A 23,038-nucleotide genomic window follows, 5' to 3' on the forward strand; every position below is an offset into this window, starting at 1 on the left:
ACTTTCCAACTTTCCAACTTTTCAAGCATGACACATTTGTGCGTTAAGGACTGTCTGTACTTTCATGCTTGATTACCATTTTGACTCCATGTCAGCTAAAAAAGTCCATCTGAGCATCATTCTCTGAACTGACCCAAAGAAGATTTAAGGGGACACTCTGTAAACAATAAACTGTGAACCTCACAAGCTAGGTACTCCATAACATGTAAGACTGGCCATGGCTTTTACCCAAAGCCTCTCGATTTAAAACAGATTATATGAGGATATTTAAAAAACAAACTCATGGACACAAAGTTTTGCCACAAAAAGATGCTGTTCTACTTTGCAGGCTATTATAGTTAGTTTTTCAGCTGTTTATTAACATCTCCATCCTCCATCCTCTTCAACCGGCATTGGTAGGTCACAGATCTCCCCTTAAATACAGAGGTAGAAAGTACAACTACAGACAAATTCGATACCAGAAGATGCAGTTTATTACTAGTCTGCAGCCAATCCCAGGTCACAAGGCGCACATGTGGAGAACCACAGGGCTACCATGGTTACCTTGTGCATAGCCAACACCACATGCCCTGCAGCCTTATAGGGAAGTAGCCCTAAGATCCCACATGTCAGTAATTGCTAGTGGTAGCTGTGGTGGCCATGTAGGGAAAGGATGGTAAGGAGAGAAGCAGGACAAAAAGTATGGCTGTGGGTGGGGACTCAGTAACACACAGAGTACGATTAGGAGGACAGAGCAAGCATGGCAGAGCCCAGCATACTGGAATACAAAGGATCTCTACTTCCCACACTGTCCACGACAGCTTCTATAAGACTCCCTGCCAGGCACAGTGGCTCATGCCTGTAATCCCAGCACTTTGGGAGGCTGAGGCAGGCAGATCCCCTGAGGTCAGGAGTTCGAGACCAGCCTGGCCAACATGGTGAAACCCCGTATCTACCAAAAATACAAAAATTAGCTGGGCATAGTGGCAGGCGCCTGTAATCCCAGCTACTAGGGAGGCTGAGGCAGGAGAATCGCTTGAACCCAGGAGGCAGAGGTTACAGTGAGCTGAGATCACACCACTGCACTCCAGCCTGGGTGACAGTGTGAGACTCAGTCTCAAAAAAAAAAAAAAAAAAAAAAAAAAAAGACTCCCACCAACAACCCCGCCTTGAAGGTTTTATTTCTACTTTGTTCTCCACTGTCCCACCTCTGGCCTTCAATCTCATTAAAAGGCATTTTTATGTTTAAAAACACTCAGTAAATAGCACTGAGGATTCAGAACCACAGTCTAAGTGAGAAAAGCAGAATGAAAGCCGGTGAGTGCAGTGGTCTGGAGAGGAACCGTCTATTCTGTTCAAACTCAGTTACTCTGATGACAGGCAATCAAAGGCTCCAGGAAAGTAGTGCATCAGAGGAAAGGTGCTGGACCAGGAGAAAAGGATTCCCTTCGGGTCCCAGGTCTGCTCTGGGACCACTAATCAGGCTGGGTCTCAATTCACTTAAAAAACAATCCTTGGCCAGGTGCAGTGGCTTGTGCCTGTAATCCCAGCATTTTGGGAGGTCGAGGCAGGAGGACTGCTTGAGCCCAAGAGTTGTAGACTAGCCTGGGCAAAATAGTGAGACCCCGTCCCTACAAAAAAAAAAACAAAAAACAAAACAATTAGCTGGGCACAGGGGTACATGCCTGTAGTCTCAGCTGCTTGGGAGGCTGAGGCAGGAGGATCATTCAAGCCCAAGAGGTTAAGGCTGCAGTGAGTTGTGATTGTGCCACTGCACTCCAGCCTGGGTGAATCCCAGCACTTTGGGAGGCCAAGGCGGGCGTGATCACCTGAGGTTGGGAGTTCAAGACCAGCCTAGACAACATGGTAAAACCCTGTCTCTACTAAAAATACAAATATCAGCCCAGTGTAGTGGTGCATGCCTGTAATCCCGGCTACTCCAGAGGCTGAGGCACGAGAATCGCTTGAACCTGCGAGGCGGAGGTTGCAATGAGCCGAGATTGACCCACTGCACACCAGCCTGGGCGACAGAGTGAGACTCTGTCTCAAAAATAATGATAATACTAATAATAAATCAAATATAACAAGAAACCAAACCTACCCTAAAAATCCCTTTTCCACAAGAATAGACATGTCATCAGCTCCAAGCTATAAAGCCCAACTTGCCTAGTCAAGAACAAGTTTTTGACTAAGTTTATTTTTATATCTTCCTTCTCTATTCAAATAATACCATTTATTTCATAAAGATCCAGGAGATGGGGGGAAAGTTGAGATCCACAAATAAAAGAATAATCTTCAGGGCTGAACTAAGGATAATATATTAAGAAAAAAGTTAAAAACAATGATTTGGTTTCAGATGCAAAAGTGTCACCTGCTCAGAACTTTTGCCATAAACTTTCTGACAAGATCAAAATCTCAGGAAATTCCAAACCAATAAAAGTCTAAAGACAAATTACTTAGGAAAAATGATCTTTGGAGACCCAAGCATGCTCCTCCCATTGTCATCCAGTTTTTACTTTTATATTGGACTACCAAACCCACCACAAAATCATATGCTAAAAAGAGCTTTGCTTCCTGCAAGTTGAAAAATCTCCGGCTTTTAATAAATGCCTCTATTTCCAGTCAGCACTGGTCAGTCCCAGCTACCAAACCTACGAAGTTTGAATGAGAGAGACTCTCTCATACTACCGACGTCTCTCATACTTGGCCAGCACACTGGAACACAAGACTAATAAGCCACAGGGAAACCACCTCTCCAGAGTGGCATGGTCTGTGCAGGGCATGGAGGCAGGGCCAGCTGATGAAGACACGAACTGCTTCGAGATGAGACTTAGCCCCATCGAGCATTAACATAACTGGGATTAGATCCACTGAAATTCAGTCCAATTCCATGCAAGGCACCGTGAGGGAGCTACCAAGCATTTACACATAGTTCTCAATCAGAAATAGTATACAATCTCACAGGGGAAAAACACCACATACAGAAAATGAATATAAAAAGGGACAGAAAAAACAAAGTGTAAAATGTAAATTGATCTTGGGTAAGTAACACATGGTTCAATACAATACCATAAACTCAAAGCCTCCCTATCAACCACAGTTTCCAATTCATGAACCTTCTAAATACCATTCTTACCTATTCATTCAGGAACTACTTATTGGGTATTTACTTTTTTTTTTTTTTTTTAGATGGAGTCTCGCTCTGTCACTCAGGCTGGAGTGCAGTGGAGTGATCTCAGCTCACTGCAACCTCAGCCTCCCCAGTTCAAGTGATTCTCCTGCCTCAGTCTCCTAAGAAGCTGGGACTACAGGCGCCCGCCACCATGCCTGGCTAATTTTTGTATTTTTAGTAGAGACAGGGTTTCATCATGTTGGCCAGGCTAGTCTCGAACTCCTGACCTCAAGTGATCTGCCCGCCTCAGCCTCCCAAAATGCTGGGATTACAGGAGTGAGCCACTGCGACTGGCCTTATCAGGTATTTTCTATATGCCAAACACTATATTGGGTACTAATAGATACACTAGAACAAAAGCAGTCCCGCCCTTTATGAGATTTGATAGATTACTTGGCAATAGGTAAGTAAACAGACTATTAAGAGCAATGCGTGTTATTACAGTATACTCAGACATGGTGCTATGAAAGGAGGCCTTCAGAGGGCCATGGGAGGACCTAGACAAGGCTCCTAACTTGGACCTGTGGAAAGGGGAAATCAGAGAAAGCATCCCAAAAGAAATGTGCAAAATGTGACTGGAAAGAAGAACAAGAGTCAGTTAAGTAGAAGGCAGGATATTCCAGGCAGAGGAAACAGCATATGCAAGGCTCCATGAGAGGCAAAGACCACCACAACTTCAGGAACAAAGTGCCTCTGACGGCTGTCCCAGAGTGCACGGTGGATATGTGCACACTCTGAATTCAAGGGCCAGTGCTACTTCCTGGGTGAGTGAATGAGATGGCTCAAAAAGAACAAAAGGGCTAAATGAAAGCAGCAGATGGGGTAAATCCTGTAGGAACTCCTCAAGTTGAGGAACAGAGAAGACACCGACAAGTGAGGTCTAGGATTAGCTAGAGAAGCAGGAGATATAAAAGAAAAGGAAAAAATAGAGTTATTAAAACAGGGAAGAGAATATTCAATAAGCAAACACAGGTCTGCCACACTGAACTGCATTAAAATTAGGATGCAAACTATCCACTGTATTAGCAACAAGGAAGCAGATCTTGTCAAGAATTATTTCAGGCCAGGTGCGGTGGCTCACACCTGTAATCCTAGTACTTTGGGAGTCTGATGTGGGCAGATCACTTGAGGCTAGCCTGGCCAACGTGGTCAACATGCCAACAAGGTCAACAAGCCTGGCCAACATGGTGAAGCCCCATCTCTACCAAAAATACAAAAAATTAGTCGGGCATGATGGCAGGCACCTGTAGTCCCAGCTACTCGGGGGGCTGAGGCAGGAGAATTGCTTGAAGCCGGGAGGCGGAGGTTGCAGTGAGCCAAGACTGTGGCACTGCACTCCAGCCTGGGCGACAGAGCAAGACTCTGTCTGGGAAAAAAAAAAAAAAAAAAGAAAGAAAGAAAGAAAAAGAATTATTTCAGTGGCTTGGTAGCATAGAGCCTCACTTCCCTGGAAGATAAACACAGAGTGACTGGAAGATGAACGATGGGCACAGTGACCTATTTACTTCAAAAATTTCAACTGGAGAAGAGTAAAAAATAGCGGCTGCAGGGGCAGTCTCGGCTGGAGGAAGCTGAGAATGTTGAACTGGCATACAAAAGATGATAATTGGGAGGGCCTGGAATCCATTCCTCAGAGAGTCACCAACCCCTTATTGCAAGATGCCTTGAACAGGCGAGATGGGAAGGGGTCAGGAGCGCAGACTGAAGGTTGCCTCAGACAAGGAGCAAAGGCTCCTTTTCCCCTGTGAGAGAAATGAGGTGGGAAGGATGACAGGTAAGCTTTAGAGCTGATGGCCAGATGCCGAGGGAGACAGATTGGAGATTAAAGACTGGATTTCTAGGGGCTCAATACTGGGAGATTTTTTTCCCAGCAGCACTTAGGAGCCTGGGCCCAGGAAGACAAAGGCAGGTGCGGAGCCTGCTCCAGGGCTAGAGGTGGTAGGTAAGAAGATGGCCACAAGTACAGTGGAGAAGCAGCATCTAAAGTGACTGACCACAGTCTCCACTGCAGAAGGAGGGAAGTGAGGAGGCTGTGGTGGCAGGAGGGGAGAAACAGCTGGAAATCTGAATGAAGGAGAAAACCCAAACTAAAGAAAGTGACTGAGCGAGGGAACATGGAAGCACAGAGGCTGTAACTAGAGAGCAGAAGGTCTGAGCTTAACAATAGGTGAAAGGTAGAGACGACCTCAACAGCCAGGGAGGGAAATAGCTGGAAGAGAGGAACAGGAAGTTCCCTGGGACAAGAGGTGATGATGCTGGGTGGGCTGCCCAAATGCACTGACATGGGCCAGGGGTGACAGAGCCTTGAAATGGAAAGATAGGTTGTGAGCCAGTAAACTAAGGGGAGTAGGGAGTGCTGCAAAGGGGCCCATTTAAAATACAACTAAGCTGGGCATGGTGGCTCACACCTGTAATCCCAGCATTTTGGGAGTCCGAGGTGGAAGGCTCACTCAAGCTTAGGAGTTCAAGACCAGCCTGGACAACATGGTAAGACCCTGTACCCAACCAAAAAAAAAAATCATTAAAAATAAAATTAAATACAAAAACAGAAGGCAAGCAAGTAAGCAATTCCCCACTATGGCAATTTATTGACTAGAAAGCTTAACTGCTAAGATATATATGCATACAAATACATACACACACACACACACCCCCTATGTGCTCCCCCACACCCCCCAGGCATTTTCACTCTTCTCAGCAAATCAGAAAACAAAAGCATAATCAACAAACTGGGGTCTTCTCCAGAGTTCAGACTTCTAACCAGGATGCCTTTTTATCACTCATTATTACTCATCCCTTTCTTCAAAACCGCTGCCTCCCCCTGTGATAGTGTGGCCATATAATGCACACTTCAGTGATTCTATCAAGGAGTTTATGAACTATGGGTTTTTTACCCCATACATGTACTTCTGTCACATATGTTCCATGGTATCCACTCACTGACACACAAATGACTCCAAAAGAAAATAGAAAGGGAAAAAAAATCTCACCATTCAAAAAAATAGTCAAAGTACCTTTTTATTCTCCTTTGTCATCCATTTTTAAGGAAAACCTTTCCCCATTCAGATGTTTAAATGATTTGTAGTCAACAACTATTAAAAAAAAAATCAAATCCAGGACTACTTCTATATATAATCCTCACAGCTAGAATTAGGAATAGGAAAAAAGGGGAAACGTTTTCACAACTTCAATGGTTTGCAGACAGCTAGTTCTGCTATCTATGTGGCATAGATGGCATAGGGACTGCTTCTATATGACAAGGGAAGAATTTAATACATGTGTGAATAGAAAACGGGGAGCAATCAGGAAATCATTCAGAATTACTCAACATAATTTTGTTGTTGTTGTTGTTGTTGTTGTTGTTGTTGTTGAGACAGAGTCTCGCTTTGTCGCCCAGGCTGGGGTGCAGTGGCCAGATCTCAGCTCACTGCAAGCTCCGCCTCCCGGGTTTACGCCATTCTCCTGCCTCAGCCTCCCGAGTAGCTGGGACTACAGGCGCCCGCCACCTCGCCCGGCTAGTTTTTTGTATATTTTTTAGTAGAGACGGGGTTTCACCATGTTAGCCAGGATGGTCTCGATCTCCTGACCTCGTGATCCGCCCGTCTCGGCCTCCCAAAGTGCTGGGATTACAGGCTTGAGCCACCGCGCCCGGCCTCAACATAATTTTTGTATGTAAATTTAAGTAACCAGGCCGGGCGCAGGGGCTCACATCTGTAATCCTAGCACTTTGGGAGGCCGAGGTGGGCGGATCGCCTGAGGTCAGGAGTGCGAGACCACCCTGGCCAACATGGTGAAACCCTGTCTCTATTACAAATACCAAAAATTAGCAGGGCGTAGTGGCAGGTGCCTGTAATCCCAGCTAGTCAGGAGGCTGAGACAGGAGAATTGCTTGAACCTGGGAGGCGGAGGTTGCAGTGAGCCGAGATCGCACGATTGCACTCCAGCCTGGGCAACAAGAGCGAAACTCCATCTCAAAAATAAATAAATAAATAAACTTAAGTAACCACAAAAATATCTGTGATCATATCTGAAGTGTTACAATGCCTAAAAATTCAGTCTTATCACTTAGCCATTTAAAAGATAATTATCAGTACACTTGAATTTTTTTTAATAAGGTGCTTGACTTGAAAGAATCACTCAAAGCTATCTGTGTACTGAGAATTGCTAGTAAGACTACATAGGCCAGGTGCAGTGGCTCACGCCTGTAATCCCAGAAATTTGGGAGGCCGAGGTGGGCGGATCATGAGGTCAGGAGTTCGAGACCAGCCTGACCAACATGGTGAAACCCTGTCTCTACTAAAAATAGCAAAAATTAGCTGGGCGTGGTGGCGGGCGCCTGTAATCCCAGCTACTCAGGAGGCTGAGGCAGCAGAATCACTTGAACCCGGGAGGCGGAGGCTGCAGTGAGTTGAGATCGCGCCACTGCACTCCAGCCTGGGTGACAGAGTGAAACTCCATCTCAAAAAAAAAAAAGACGACCACATAATGGGATAAACCAGCCAACATTATTGAAAATATCCCTTGAAATTCACAACAACTAAATGAGACCTTTATTCTCATAGTGTCGGCTGCAAGTCAGTGAGCTAGGCACATATTTTCAATATATTCCTAGTGGGAAGGCTAAAATTTGAAGATTCTTTTAAAAAATCTTTATATATTAAAATATAATTCTGTTTTTTTTGTACAAATCAAAGATTATCTGCACACATACTTGGATAAAAGTTATCACTTCACTTCAATGAATACTATACTGCCTGCCTACTAATTACAGTGCACTGTTGTTGGTGTTCTAGGGCTACAAAATTTACAATGAAACAAATATTATCCTCCTGGAGAAGACACCTACACAGATGCCTTCACTATCTGGTCTCATGAGCTCAAGGTCATGATGGAATAACCTCCACTAGGCTACCCTTCTGGAAGCATTTAGAGGCCATATGGCAGTCAAGGTTAAAAGTAATGGCAGAGGAAACATAAAAAGGAAGAGAGGAAAAATATATACAATAAGAGAATAATGCATATGCATTGTGTGAGGGGGTAGCAGAGAAAGGTTAAGACCAAAGAGGAAGGAACTGAAATATGATCTCATCCTTTCAAGCCTAGGTGACACTTAATATGAACAGAGACGGACAAGAAGTCAATCCCAGATTAGGGAGGGACTCAGAGAACATACCCTCCTTGTCCTTCAGAACTTCAACTAGATACTATCTTTATACACTCTCCTTTATTTGTTTTGCCTGTTCCCAATCCCAATTAGATACCCTTTCCTGAGTATCCCCACAGCACCTGGAGCCTAAGCCTGTAAGAGTTCTTATCACCGTAAACTGGGATTATCTTTATGCAGACACTTTGTCTGCTGGACTACTGAACTTCCTAAGGGCAGGTACCAAGTTTTTCTTCCTCACCACATATCCTGACTGCCCAGCACACAGCCTGGTACCTAGTAGTTGTTCATGTATTATTTGTTGAATGACTGAATCAATGGACACTGGCTGCAAGGAGCTTACAATCTAGAGTAGAAAAGCAAATGAAAGATGGACAAAAAGCTTCACAGAGAAATTGGTCCGGAGTCGTTTTAATTTCACATACACAAAAAAGTATAAAGCAGCCATGCTGTCATGCCATATTATCCCAGAGTGCTAAAACACTGAGCTGTTTTTGTCCTTTTGGGAAGGGTTCTCTGAAGCTTCGGAGCATTCTCCGAATGTTCTATATTTAAACACCCCACCACCTACCAGATGCTTCCCCTGGACATCCTCTATTGACATGTTCACAACCAGATCACCATCTTCTTTGCACACCTGTTCCTTTTCCTGTGTCCCCACCTTGGTGAGGGGCTGCATCTTTCATCTAGCTATCTATTTCCCTAATCTGGAACATTCCTTCCATTTCCTTTTCTTCCCCTTCCCCCACATTCAATAAATCACCAAATCCTCCTGATTTGAGACAGTAAGGCATAGAGATTAAAAATACCTGGCCGGGCACGGTGGCTGATGCCTGTAATCCCAACACTTTGGGAGGCCGAGGCGGGTGGTCAGGAGTTCAAGACCAGCCTGGCCAACATGATGAAACCCCATCTCTACTAAAAATACCAAAAAAAAAAAAAAAAAAAAAATTAGCCGGGCATGGTGGCAGGCACCTGTAATCCCAGCTACTCGGGAGGCTGAGGCAGGAGAATTACTTGAACTCAGGAGACGGATGTTGCCATGAGCCGAGATCGCGCCATTGCACTCCAGCCTGGGCAACAAGAGCAAAACTCCGTCTCATAAATAAATAAATAAACAAAAACAAATACCTTTCCCTTTGGAGAAAGATACAAAACTTAGGACAAAGACCTGGACTGGGTTATAATGGTAAAGAATCATCCTTATCTATTGCTTGTTCTAATTTGCCATACACGACATACCTCTATAGAGTAACAGGTGTTCAAGAAGGATCAAAGAAAAAGCATGTCCTACAACATAATATGTACTTCTGTTGCTAAAAGGGAGACCTTCAACAAGATACATTCCTCCCTGCAACCTGTGTATGGGTTTTCTTTTCTTACGGCTATGAGGACAAGGTAGAGCAACCATCTAGTCAGGAAGCTGGACACATGACAAATCGTATCACTCCTGACCCAGTCACAAAACAAGTCATTAAAAACCTTACTTCGGCCGGGCGCGGTGGCTCAAGCCTGTAATCCCAGCACTTTGGGAGGCCGAGACGGGCGGATCACTAGGTCAGGAGATCGAGACCATCCTGGCGAACACGGTGAAACCCCGTCTCTACTAAAAAATACAAAAAACTAGCCGGGCGAGGCGGCGGGCGTCTGTAGTCCCAGCTACTCGGGAGGCTGAGGCAGGAGAATGGCGTAAACCCGGGGGGCGGAGCTTGCAGTGAGCTGAGATCCGGCCACTGCACTCCAGCCCGGGCGACAGAGCCAGACTCCGTCTCAAAAAAAAAAAAAAAAAAAAAAAAAAAAACAAAAAAAAAAAAAAACCTTACTTCGTAGTCGTCTCGGTGCAAGCATATTTGGGCAAGTCATTCTTTTATCAGCTCCCATTAGGCCCACCCAATTTAACTTCAAGTTGGTCATCAAAAATAGTTCCTGGAAACAACTGAACATACGACAGAAATACAGCCACACTCAGTTGCCTGAGGTGGGAAAAAATGGTGGTGGCTTCTAACTTCCTCAAAATAGCAGAAGGGGGCTGAGGATAAAGAGAAAAGAGGAAGAGCAGGAAGGGAAGGAGCACCTGGCCAACGATTTTATCCCGGACTTTACGGTCAAGGGCACTCCCTCAGGCCACTAACCCTTTAGCCCTTTGCTTCAATTTTATTGAACGATAATACACCAAATACCTACACAAGGCCAAGCATCACATAACATTAACATCAAGCTTGACGAGAAAACCCAGCTTGGGGTAGGGGTTGCAAACTCAAGTGCTAGGTAGTGCACACCGACAAGGACAGCGTGACCCACTGTGGGACTGTGGTAAACTCTGGAACACACAAATGTCCATCCAAAAGGAGTTGTGTCCCTCAGTCCAGCAGACCACTGCCAGTGCAGGATCAGATGGTGTGATTTTCAGATTTTTCGAGAGAGGCCAGAATCCAGAGTTGCATGTCATTTCTCCTGATTCATTTATAAACGATGGCACAAATTAAACTCTTCTCTTTTTAAAAAAACATTGTGTGAAGCAAGCAAAATATGACTGTCGGTGGCCAATTTGTGACATCTAGGTAAGAGGTTAGAAAACTAGGCAAAGGTCAAAAACTACAAACTCTCTCTTCCTATGTCCTAATAAATCGGGGAGGCTTAGCACAATCCCCTGTCTTTCTTCACAGCCATGTATTTAGAAGCTGAAGCAATGGCCACACTGCCACAGTGCTACTGTGAAGTTGAATCCAGGACACAGGAGAAGACTGAGGGCCTGAGACCTCACTGTCCTCCTAAAACATTTCCTGCTATTATAGACCCAATTGATAGTATATAATAAATAGCGCTTCATGTAAAGGACTTTGCACAGTGCCTGAGGCACAACGCAGAATTCAATAAATGTTAGCTATTAGTGGGTTTTATCCTGAACAAGGGTAGAACATGCCACAGACTGTGTGTGTTTCTCTCTCAAATGGAAGATTTTTTAGTCCAATTACAAAATCCAACATTCCTCTTTAGACAAAAGAAGAATTTCAAAAGGAACTACATTCATCCATGTGGCATTCAGGAATTTTAAAATATAATGTGGTTTATGCCCCAACAGGGCATTTTATTATTTTTAAGGAAATAATGGGTTTTTTTAAGTTTTAATTTGAGTTAGTATGAAATTTTAAAGTTCTGTCCCACTTTTAGATCGGGGGATCAGGAACAGCCACATAATGCTACCAAATCCCGCATGAGTAGGCCATTTTTTCCAGAAAGATCACCCCACGCTCTGGTCTCCTCCTGTGACCGTGTCTTTGTAGAATGTGAGACCCAGGTAATGCTATATAGCTGTCTAGTCTAATGACTACATTTTACAGATCTTGTATGTAACTCCTCAAAATCCCACAACAGTCAAAGGCAGAGTCACAATCCAAACCCGGTGTCCTGAGTTGTCTTCTTCCATGACCTCACATGTCCCCTCCTGTGAGTAGTGTACATGTTCAGGGTGGCTGCTTCAGGCGAGCAGGGCAGCTTGAGACTAAAGCTCTGAAACACAACTGTTCTGTGTGAAACTAACCAACACTGGAGACAGATACAGGCCCCTACCCTTAGGAGCAAAATGTTCTATCAACCAAGGGCACAGGCTGGGGAAGGTTTCCTACACACAGCCCAGCAGAGTCTTGCTTCTATACATTGCAGGCATGGTCAAAATCTTTTAAAAATCCTCTAATATCAACTGTGCCTTTTTAACCACTGGCTTGGAACAAGAATTCCATACCTGTATGAAAGAATTTACTTGCTGGAAAAGTAGAAGTGTCACAAAGCAAAGGAATCAAGGTTTTTTTTTTTTTTTTTTTTTTTTTTTGAGATGGAGTTTCACTCTTGTTGCAGAGGCTGGAGTGCAATGGTGCGATCTCAGCTCCCGGCAACCTCTGTCTCCCAGGTTCAAGTGATTCTCCTGCCTCAGCCTCCCAAGTAGCTGGGATTACAGGCATGCACCACCATGCTCAGCTAATTTTGTATTTTTAGTAGAGATAGGGTTTCACCATGTTGGTCAGGCCAGTCTTGAACTCCCAACCTCAAGTGATCCACCCACCTCGGCTCCCAAAGTGCTGGGATTACAGGCGTGAGCCACTGCGCCTGGCCGGAATCAAAGATTTTTAAATACTGTCACTATGCTTCAAACTGTCCAACTTCCAAAGTACTGAGAAAATATTTTTTGAAATGTAGCCAAGTATAGAATATAGACTGTGTCCTACATTCAAAAGTTGTCTTTCTAGAAAGCATGTTTTAATGCAAAGGATACAAAGCAAGCTGTAAAAAGAGACTAAAATTAGCTAAAACCACAAATAACTTAACATACTTATCACTTCCTTATGATCAACCTACAAAAATCAAACTTTAAAGGCACTTACAAAACCAAAGGTGGGAGGCCAGCTGCGCCCTTTAACTTTAGCTCTACCCTTTCCTCCTTCTAACATGGACCCTGGCACGTAAACATTGCCAGACAATGACATTGTATTAATGTGAAGGCGAGCAAGCACCAGGGAAACCACGGGAGCTCAGTTTTGCACTGTAAATAAAACAGCATGTACCACGCAGTTCTTAAGTGGTTAGAAAGGTAACTACCTCCTCAAACTGAAGATGGGAAATGAAGATGAAGGCCCACACCCATCTCCAGCTGCATTTCACAGACAGCTAAGGACATACCACACTCCCACTTCAAACCAAAGTATTCTTCCATCTTCTAAAGCCATCTATTTCCTACTTTCAAAAGCAACATCTTCCAAGTCTATTGGGAAACCAAAAGTTTGTCACCATTCGAGTAGTGGAACAAGTTGCAAAATGAGGCTTAGTTGACAAATATATAATCTTGGGGGAAAAAAGTCACTGGGTTTGTTAAACTACATCTACTTTTTCAGTGATTCTCTCTCTGAGTGTATTAACTATGTCTGGTAAGTTTTGTGATAAATTTTTTGGAGACACTTCAAGCTCACAAAGGATGAAAACAAGTGGTTAAGGATGAGAAGAGAACCTACCAATACCACTGTGCACACTCCAACATTGTTACTCAAACTTTCAAAAGCATTTTCATCAGCAGGTAGAGAAATAGGGGCAAGTAGCAGACCTGGGTAGTTATTTGTGGTGTGAACAGGACAAACAAAATACTGATAATGGCACCAATATTCCTAAGATTTATCCAAGAAAAACTGTCAGTAAGGCATGAAGGAATATTTAGAAATGCTCAGAAATGATACCATGATAGGTACATAAAAGGGCCCATTAAAACCCAGCATTCTAGGGATGTGGATTCTCAAGGAATGTTCAAGAGCAACTCTTAGGTGTGGCTAAACCAGCTTGCACGCTGGGGACTGCTCCAAAAATTTGGTTCTGTGCTTGTATAAACCTGATGTAGCTTAATGTAACTTCCTGATCTTGGCCCCATTCTGCCTCACCCCACCTCGGAGGATGATCCTTAACACTCTGGCAACAGGGAGGCAGCGTCCAGGTAGTGGAGAACAATAATAGTAATGCTCTTAACTCAAAAGTCCTGTCAAGATACAGTTCAGATCAGAGTAAAAAACAACAAAGCAAAACAATGACAACAACAACAAACCAAAAAATGATATTCCCTCCCCAGGCCCGAAAAAAAATTCACAGGGTACCTTCTTAGAGGCCGCTTTTCTCTATGCAAAAGTTAGCCACAAAAATATTTATGACTCAGTGAAGGCGTATTTTCCCTTTATCCTTACAGAAGCAAACTAAGTCCTGACTATTTGAAAAGTAAAACAGTAGTTGACAGTGACAAATATTCAACCATCAAGGAGAATTAAAGCTAATTTACCACGTTATGCTAAATGCAGTTTGCTTATTTGTTCTCGAGTGAAGTTATATTCAGAAGTGACTTCATCCTTAGACATTTTTAAGTAACCCACGTTTGTAAGAGAACTCTATTTGGAGTAATTAGTTGATGTTCACTTTCCTGTAAGAAATTCGCAATAGTGTACAATCCTGTAACCAGTGCCCATCTGAATAAAAATTAGCTAAGCTGTTTGCTATAATTTAACATGGTGACTTTTAAGTAAGATTCTGCAAAAGGAAGAGATGTGCCAATAAAAGATCCATTAAGAAAGAAAAAATGTCGAAAAACATTTCTTAACAGAGATAAGGGAAGAGTTTTCCTTTTCTAATCACTAAGAAATTTTTTAAAATTATTTTGAAGACCTAGTTTTGCTATGCTCATCTTATCTTTGCGAATGACGTTGCTCACCCACAAAAGCCACAAACACAGCCGAGGCTTCCTTCTTCATCTGTGAAAGTAAAACATACCTCAGTCTCTAGGAAGAAATATCTGAAAAGTAAAGACAAGGAGACAGGGACACAAGCCTACTTGGGGCCCAAAACTTTACTTCAACAAGTGGTTAATCCTCAAGAAGGATTTAGAATTTTCCAGCACTAGATTCAGAGTAGTAAAGAATATGTTTATTTCTCAGAGAAAATGTAGACCTTAAGTGTCCCTTTGCCATGTTTACTCTGAGTCCATATTACAGAGCTGACTTCAGAGCACTAATTCTATCTAATTACCATAGGGTATCCATAAAACCTTACTGCCTTGGTAAAACCATAAGCATTCAGTATATCGAACCATGTCACCCATTTGTCTCTTAAAAAAAGGATTGGGCCGGGCACAGCGGCTCAGCCTGTAATTCCAACACTTTGGGAGCCTGGGGCAGACAGATGGCTTAAGCCCAGGAGTTCAACACCAGCCTGGGCAACACAGCAAAATCCCATCTCTACTCCAAAAAAAATACAAAAGTTAGCTGGCCGTGATGGCACATGCCCATAGTCCCAGCTACTTGGGAGGCGGAGGTGCGAGGATCACTTGAACCCAGGAGGTGGAGGTTGCAGTGAGCCAAGATTGTGCCACTGCACTCCAGCCTGGATGACAGAGCAAGATCCTATCTCAAAAAAAAAAAAAAAGTATTAAAAAAATAAATTTTAAAAGGACTTTATAAATAAATTTATAAGTACTTGGTATTATTTTATTTGTAGTGTGACTTGTACCAAAGCGCAGACATCAATAGATTTGATGGCTACAGTTTTCTTTGGTTGTTTCAGGGCAGGAGGGAATCTTCCATGTGAAATGGACTTGTTTCCAGTTTTCATACAATCAAAATTTACAAGCTGTCAGCAAGATACTCATGATTATGTCAAGCTGCTTTGAAAAAGGAGAGGGCACCAGCTAGTAAACTCTGAAGACCATTTCTACACAAAGTAAAGCATTATTTCTAAAATCCTGGAGACTTAGGTACTTTCTTCTCAAATATAGCAGATGTGTCAACTATCATATTATTCAAATGAAACTTAGACCAGATTTAGGTTTCCTCCTAAAATTACAACATAAAGGGCAGCTATTCTTTGCGTACCTAGTTAGGGTTGAAGCTTTCGTAAATTCTCAAGAATCAGTTCCTCTATCTTTTACAGGAAAAGCCACCCAATTGCTACTTGAGAGAAAAACTGCAAAGGGACAGCGTCCGTGTCAGGGCTACTCATTTTCCCACATTACTAAGTCAAATGAACTCCATTTATCAAAAACGTTTCATGCCCCTTGGGAAAAAACACCCCATTCTTTTGAGTTGTTAACTATACTCACAAACCTCCTATAAATTTTTGAGCCTAATCGTACCCACCCACACCTTACCAAACTGAGTAACCGCTGCAGTGTTTACAAGGAGTATTCAGGAACATTAAATTCTATTTGTGAGTACATTAAAGATTTTTATTACTTGACCTGAACTTAACGATCTGTTAGTCCAGGATCACTTTGACAAAGGGAGAAATCAAAACCCAAAGAAAGTAAGGGACTCACTCAGCACTGTTAGTATGACAGCTGAGACTACAACCATACCCAGACACAGGGGACACTAGAAAAAGCAAAACATGAAACTACTCTCTTGGCCCTAAGGGTGGTCTCATCAAAGGCCAAAAAGTGTCATTACCATTTATAGTTCGGAAAAAAAAAAAAATCAAAGACTTGGTAACGGTCGCTATTTTATGGCGAACTATATTTTATATCCCCAAATCAAAAAATATTTTACAAACCAACCACATGCAAAAGCCCGCTAGAAGGCTTGTGAGAACCAGTGAGGAGTGATGACGGCAGAGGAATTCAACAATTCTTAGAGAGACAAACATATTACCTCCAAGTTGCCTGTAAGGTTCACCGTAGGCCAAGTACAAATTTATTGTTACATTTAAAGCTTCTGTGAAACAAATCAGTGGTATCAGCTTCTACTGGATAAGAATGCCAGCCTTTCTTCCAAAGCCACTACAGCAGGCAATACTAAATTACCTCATTAGGCCATGATTCAAAATGTGCTAGGACTTTCTCCCAGAGTGACCTCTGCTATTGGTACTAATGTGGGCTAATCTATTAGTCTCCATCATTGCCCCCCTAGAGTGGGAGCCAGGAACCATGTTTTGTACATCTTTATACCATCAGGCTAGCAAAGTACTGACCACCAATTCAATCCCAACTTCTGTTAGGTACCTACTCTGTGCCAGGAGCAGAGGACTTCGAGATGAATGAGAAAGATAGAACAGGTGGCCTCGGGAAACTTGGGCTCCGCTGGAGATAGACCTGGGATATAAAGTAGCAGCTACAGCGGGCACAGTGTCTCATACCTATGATCCCAGCACTTTGGGAGGCCAAAGCAGGAGGTTTGCTTGAGCCCAGGAGTTTGAGACCAGCCTGGGCAATATAGTGAGACCTTGACTTTATAAAAATTTTTTAAAAAATTTTACAGACGTAGCTACAATGACAGCAGGACTTTAGAAGAGATATGTGCCAGCTTGTATGAAAACACACAGGTGATGGAGTAAAACTCCGGTGCAAGGAAGCACACATTTGAGCTGGAAGACGCAAGCTAGACTGAATGGGAGAGGCATCCTCAACAAAGTACTTAGCAAAGGTATAGAGGAATGAAGGGTGAGGATGAGTTTGGAGAATGCTCCCTTTTCTTGTCTGGCTAGAATGGAAGCCACATGGGAGGCAAGGACTGGAAGCTGGCTGCCATGCTAAGGAGGAGTCTGGACTTTACAAGCGTTATGAAAGAATCAGAAGTAGTTACACAGAGGAGTGACAGGCTCAGGTCTGGTTTTAGACCAATTAATTACTCTAGTGATGATGGGACCATATTAACGGGTAACCGGTTTCAATCATTTCTGCAGTGTGAAACTAGAAACCATTGCAGGCTCATAAGCAACATCTGAGAACCTAGACTACTAGCGTGGTGGAAAGGATGCCATAGTAACCAACCAATGAAATGTGGCAGAGGGAATCATCAACTACTCCAAAGTCCCCAACCCTTCTGGATACTCAAAATGTGAACATGGAATGGCTGGTGCCAAACTACATCATCTGGGAACAATGACCCAGCTAGAATTCCAATTTTCCTGAACAGGGGCAGCATAAAGCAACATGCCCAGCCTATTTGCCAGTAGTAGTTGTTACCAGAAACAAATCAGCATAAACACTGTAGGGAGGAATGTCAAATTGTGCAAAATATATATAGGCTCAGGCAGGCCTCAGAGAAAGTACCTGTAAGCCAGGCATGGTGGCTCACGCCTGCAATCCCAACTTCGGGAGGCCAAGGTGGGAGGATCGCTTGAAGCCAGGAGTTCAAGACCAACCTGGGCAACACAGCAAAACCCCATCTCTATTTTTAAAAAGAAAGAAAGAAAAAGCACTGCTAGGAACAAAAATTGCCAAAAGGATTCTGTAATCTACAAGATCAGAGGACAGTTTTCTTTAACAAAGAGAAAAGGGAAAGAATCACAAAAGAAAAGGCCATTATTTCAGTAGCTAAGTCAAAAAACCTCCACAGGAAATTTCTTATTCATTTCTACTGTGAAATTCAGTACACATTCAATTACATTATTCAATACTAGGTATTTTAATAGGTTTTGAGGAGCTATTCATGATAAAATGCAAAATGGAGGAGAAGCAACGGCAGATAACTTGAGGCTAAGAAAAAGCGGCATTACCATTACCCCCCAACTGACTTTTTGGAACCATCTGGTATGGTTTACTTACTTCCAAAAACATCAAAGTATTCCTATAAAAATGCCAGTGATGTCAAATAACAATAGCAAAAAGTTCTTCCCTTCACTATTTCTACTTGTGTTCCCAGTTAATTTAATATCAGTCCAGACAATTACAAAGGTATTTACACCATCTCCAAAGTACTGATCAGACACCTAAATTTAGTTCACTCAAACCAGGGCTAAACAAGAACATTTAGATCTAATGGGTCACTCAAGATGACTAGAACTTCCCAGTCTCTCCATGTCATTTCCGTTGTCTTTTTTTTTTTAAGTGAAGTGAGTCATAGTGTATAGGTCTTTCTCCTTTGCATAAAATAGTTTTTTTTTTCCTCTGAAGAAAATGGTATTTAAGTAAACGTTATTGGCAAATTTTAATATTCATCTTTTTGGAATATAACAACATAAGCTGTATATCAGTAAGGAATTTTAGTGAATTATTGTTACACAGTTTTAACCTAGTCTGGCATTAGATTGTATTTCATAATGAAAACAGCTATAAAAACAAATGTCAACTGGAAGAGTGGCCCATTTTACAAAGCCTGCCTCTAACATGAATAAATCTTGCCTTCATGTCACAAGCTACTATTGCAGTCCCCTTTATCTGAAACAATCAAATCATTCACACTGAAATATAGTGAATGGTGTCAGAGAATCAAAGAATTTACAGATGAGAAAACAAGCAAAACACCGGACCCAACCCCTCTTAAACTACAGATGGAGGGCAGCACATGAGCTATTCTTTTCATTCACTCAACCCTCTCTCCTCTCATTCTAGCTCAGTAAAACCAATCTATTTTCCTCATCTGGGCTCGCTCTCTCCTCTTAGACAGCTAGGCCCAATCTAGCAACGGGATGATCTGAAAGTGCTTAAATGCTAGAAAACAATGTCTTTAAAGCCATCTATATACACTATCAAAGCTGACTTTTTATAGACCTAGATGCTTACTAGCATCTATGCTATTCATTAAAAATACGGTTATGCTCACTTTATCAAATTGACCTAGCAAAGAATCTCTGCCTGAAAATTTGTTTTCTAAGCCACCACATTCCTCAGCACTCAAAAGTCCTCTTCACTCTTGATTCTTTCCCCAATAGTTTTCAAGTTTTTACATCTTTTTGTTCTAATTAGAAAATAAGTTAGAATAACTGACCTGTTTACCAAGTTGTAAGCAAAAATTACATTATTTCTCTAATCACAATAGGCTAGGCAAGCTCAAAGTATGACTTTGTATAAGGCTGCCCTCATTTCGACATCTATAAAATATTAATTTTTTAAACTTCCATTTTCTATCAATTGTAAACACATTTCTTTGAATCCCTGAAAAATAATGGTTTTGGTAAACTGATACACACCTTGGAAAGTCAGCCACTTTAGACTCAAGGTCATTTGAACTCTGTTTCAGAAAACCCTACAGTTGTATGACAAAGAGTTACTTTTACACTTAGAAAGGAGAAAAGCTTCTGATTTCAAGATTCTAGAAAAGAAAAATACCCATACAGTGGAGGTGAGAAAAGCCCTCCGTGACAATTCTCCAAGACCAAAAGAAACTACCTCCGGGAATGTGGCAATCCATTAAGAAACAGGGAAAATCTCAACACCTTGACTAACTTGTGGAGTTTCCTTATGGCAGAAAAACTTATGAACAATGAAGGAAATGAATTGAAGACTGACACACTCCATGCTAGTTGCATGCTTAATACAGTTTTAACAATGCTTGGGTGACAGGTCAGCCCACTCTGGCTTTAAATTGTAAGAAATAAAATTCAACTAAGAACTAAGTTACAATACGTATTTCTTGTTGTCAACTCAGTCAGTTTCAGTGGAAAGACTTCTCCACAATGCTTCCACTGTGATGGGATGTATCATAATCAACTCCAACACTTCAGATCAACAATTTTCATTTAAAGGCACTTTAGACTCTACTGCATTAAACTGATGCAGAAAATTTGTCTACACATTCTCAAAGTCACTTGTGGAATTCATTCAACTAATTCAGAGACCAGATATGGCATACAAATTTTATATACTGATCAATCATACTTATTAGTATATAGATTACAGTGGTTAGAAATATTAGTCTAGCAGAAACTAATATACACACTACAGTTCAAATAAAAAGAGTCCTGTCAAATAAGCTTGATGTAAATCCACATGAAAATCAAGGCTGCCAAAAAAAGGCTTTTGTTAGTCAAGCAGACCAAAGAACTGCTTAAACCTTTTTTCCTTTCTAAGCAGTGCTCAAAATAGATTTTAATACTACAGCTGATGGATCTCACAATTTGCCTTTTGAGCCTATAAGCTGAAACCAGAATCAACTGCCGTCTCCCTTTACACAAGTAACAAAATCTCTCTATTCTGTATATCGCTTAAGATACTGTGCAAGTGTGGTTTTAGTATATCTTCACAACCCCCGCAATGACATTTAATTGGGAGTATGTATTTTCTTCAGAGGATTTAGCTGCTTGTGAAAGGAAGAGCTCTTTGTGTTTTTAACTATTTGTTTTACAGATCTATGAGAAATCCTACTTTCCTAACTTTTTAACACACAAGGAGATGAAGACTCCTAAGACAAGGTCATCTCTGCCATGACCAAAGACTAAGCTGCTCACTGAGGAAAGATGCTATTTTAGAGAGGGTTAAAACGTTAACCTTCCTGATTCCCTGCCTGAAAGGATAATATCATGGCCCCAATGGAGTGGGTACCGCAGGCCTCCTGGCTAGAAGGTTCTTTAGCCCCATATTAGCATGGTTTTCTGCTCCTTTTGGTTCAGCTCACAAAGCAAATGTCTCTTCCTTTGACAGGCCTTCCCTGATCCCCTTCTCTAAGGTAGCCGGCTTTCTATGCAGTCACCCTGTACCCCGTTAGGAATTCGTTCTCTTCACAGCACTTGTCTCTATCTGAAATTATTTGCTTTTGTGTTTGATTGCCCTATTCGACTCTACGCTCCACTAAGGCTAGCATCTTGCCTGTCCTGTTTAGCAAACACCATCTCCAATGCCTAAGCGGTGCCTAGCACAGAATAAGCTCGCCAACTCCTATCCAATAAATGAATGAACAGAAAGGGGGAAGGGGACAGTCATCCCTGGGACTCGACGCACACTGAGACTAGGGAAAAGGAAATGTGAAGGAGGGAGGGGGGGAGTAACCTTTTTCCCCAGGGAGACAAAGGAAGAGAGTCTGAGGTGGTCCAGTCCAGAAAAGGAAACAGTGGGGGTGCTAAATCACCCCAGGGGACAAAGAGTGGACAGGCAGGGGGCGGGGTCGGGGTGCGAGGGATTCGCGTTGAGCACAGACAGGCGATCCCCGGCTTGAGAGATCACCCGGGCTGCAGAACAGGAGGGAGGTGGGGGATCGAAGGGGGCTCCGAGGCTGCGGCGAGAAACAGGCCCACCCCGGGGACAAAAGGGGGGGGGGACGCAGTGCGTCCCTGTCCCATCGAATCCTCAAGCAGGAGGAGCGAGGCAGAGGGCAAGACTCAGAGGGAGTCTGGAGCCTGGGGGTCTGAGGGGATGTTCAAGCGGCCTAAGCGAAGGGCCCGCCACGCTCCGGGGCGCTCCCGCACCTGGTAAATGGCCGCCCAGCTCCCGGACTTGTCGATCTGCTCGAACTCCTTTTCCATCTCCATGACGGGCCAGGGCGGCTGCTGCGCCTCCTTCTCGGCCCACTGCGCAGTCCGCCGCTCTAGGCCGCGTCGCGCTCTTAGCCCTGAGGTCCGCAGCAAGCACCGACTCCTGCCGCTACCGCCGCCCTAGCCGCCGCGGCTTCTTCATGTCAACCGGCAGCCGGAACTACGCACCGCGCCTGCCAGGGGCTCCGCCCCCGAGCAGAAGGACCAATCAGCGATCGAAAATGTCGACAAGCACTTCCGCGGGGAGGAGCCGGGGGAGGTGCTAGGGGAAGTGGCCCCAGCACCGCGAGATATCTAATTGCGCGCGCTCCCTCCTCCGCTCCGGGGCTTTGGGCTCGGGCGTGGCGCGCGCCCGTTGCTTAGGCGACCCCGGGAGCCCTGCCCACGGCGCGTGGGCTCTCCAGGCCCGGGAGGGCCTTGAGTTCCAGCCTCCACCCGGCCCGTTGAGTCACAGAGTGAGTGGCCTTAAAGTAGTCATGCACCTCCTTTCCTGCAGGGCCTGGGCCCCGGCCTCGGTAATCCAAGCTGGAGTATGGGCGGAGGGCACCGTGCTCTATTTCCTGCCTCCCAGCTCTGGCCAGATGTCTGCCCTCTTTTCATGAAACTCAGTGTCATGTTTCACCACGCTGCTGGGGAACCCACTACTCTCTAAGGGTAGTGTCCCTGTCTGAAACGCAGAATTTCCACTTGGGTGCTGCAGGAATGAATGGATAGGGATGGAAGGATTTTAAGTGTTTCCCAGAGTATCAGGGAACTCCTGCTCAGACTGAACTAAGCAGAGCACAAATTCCACGGTGCGTTATGTTAAATAAAAATCATAGGAGCCCAGGCGCGGTGGCTTATGTCTGTAATCCCAGCACTTTGGGAGGCAGAGGCAGGCGGATGCCTTGAGGCCAGGAGTTCCAGACCAGCCTGGGTAACATAATGAGAACTCGTCACTACTAAAAGTTAAAAAATTAGCCGGTGTGGTGGGGCCCAGCTGCTGGGGACTGAGGCAGGATGATCACCTGAGCCCAGAAGGT

The 23,038-nt window shown here is 43.6% G+C and overlaps 1 protein-coding gene across 1 annotated transcript in view; it reads right to left on the reverse strand.

Moving 5' to 3' along the window:
* PTPN1 (protein tyrosine phosphatase non-receptor type 1) overlaps nucleotides 1-22,219 on the reverse strand; it is a 74,066-nt gene extending 51,847 nt beyond the window's left edge. Inside the window, exon 1 of the mRNA XM_050807474.1 lies at nucleotides 21,951-22,219. Coding sequence (XP_050663431.1) covers nucleotides 21,951-22,013 — 63 coding nt within the window. The 5' untranslated portion in view covers nucleotides 22,014-22,219. The remainder of the gene's footprint in view (nucleotides 1-21,950) is intronic.
* Nucleotides 22,220-23,038: the final 819 nt, after the last annotated feature.

Source organism: Macaca thibetana, chromosome 10 (assembly GCF_024542745.1).
Source record: "Macaca thibetana thibetana isolate TM-01 chromosome 10, ASM2454274v1, whole genome shotgun sequence".
Classification (NCBI taxonomy): Eukaryota; Metazoa; Chordata; class Mammalia; order Primates; family Cercopithecidae; genus Macaca; species Macaca thibetana.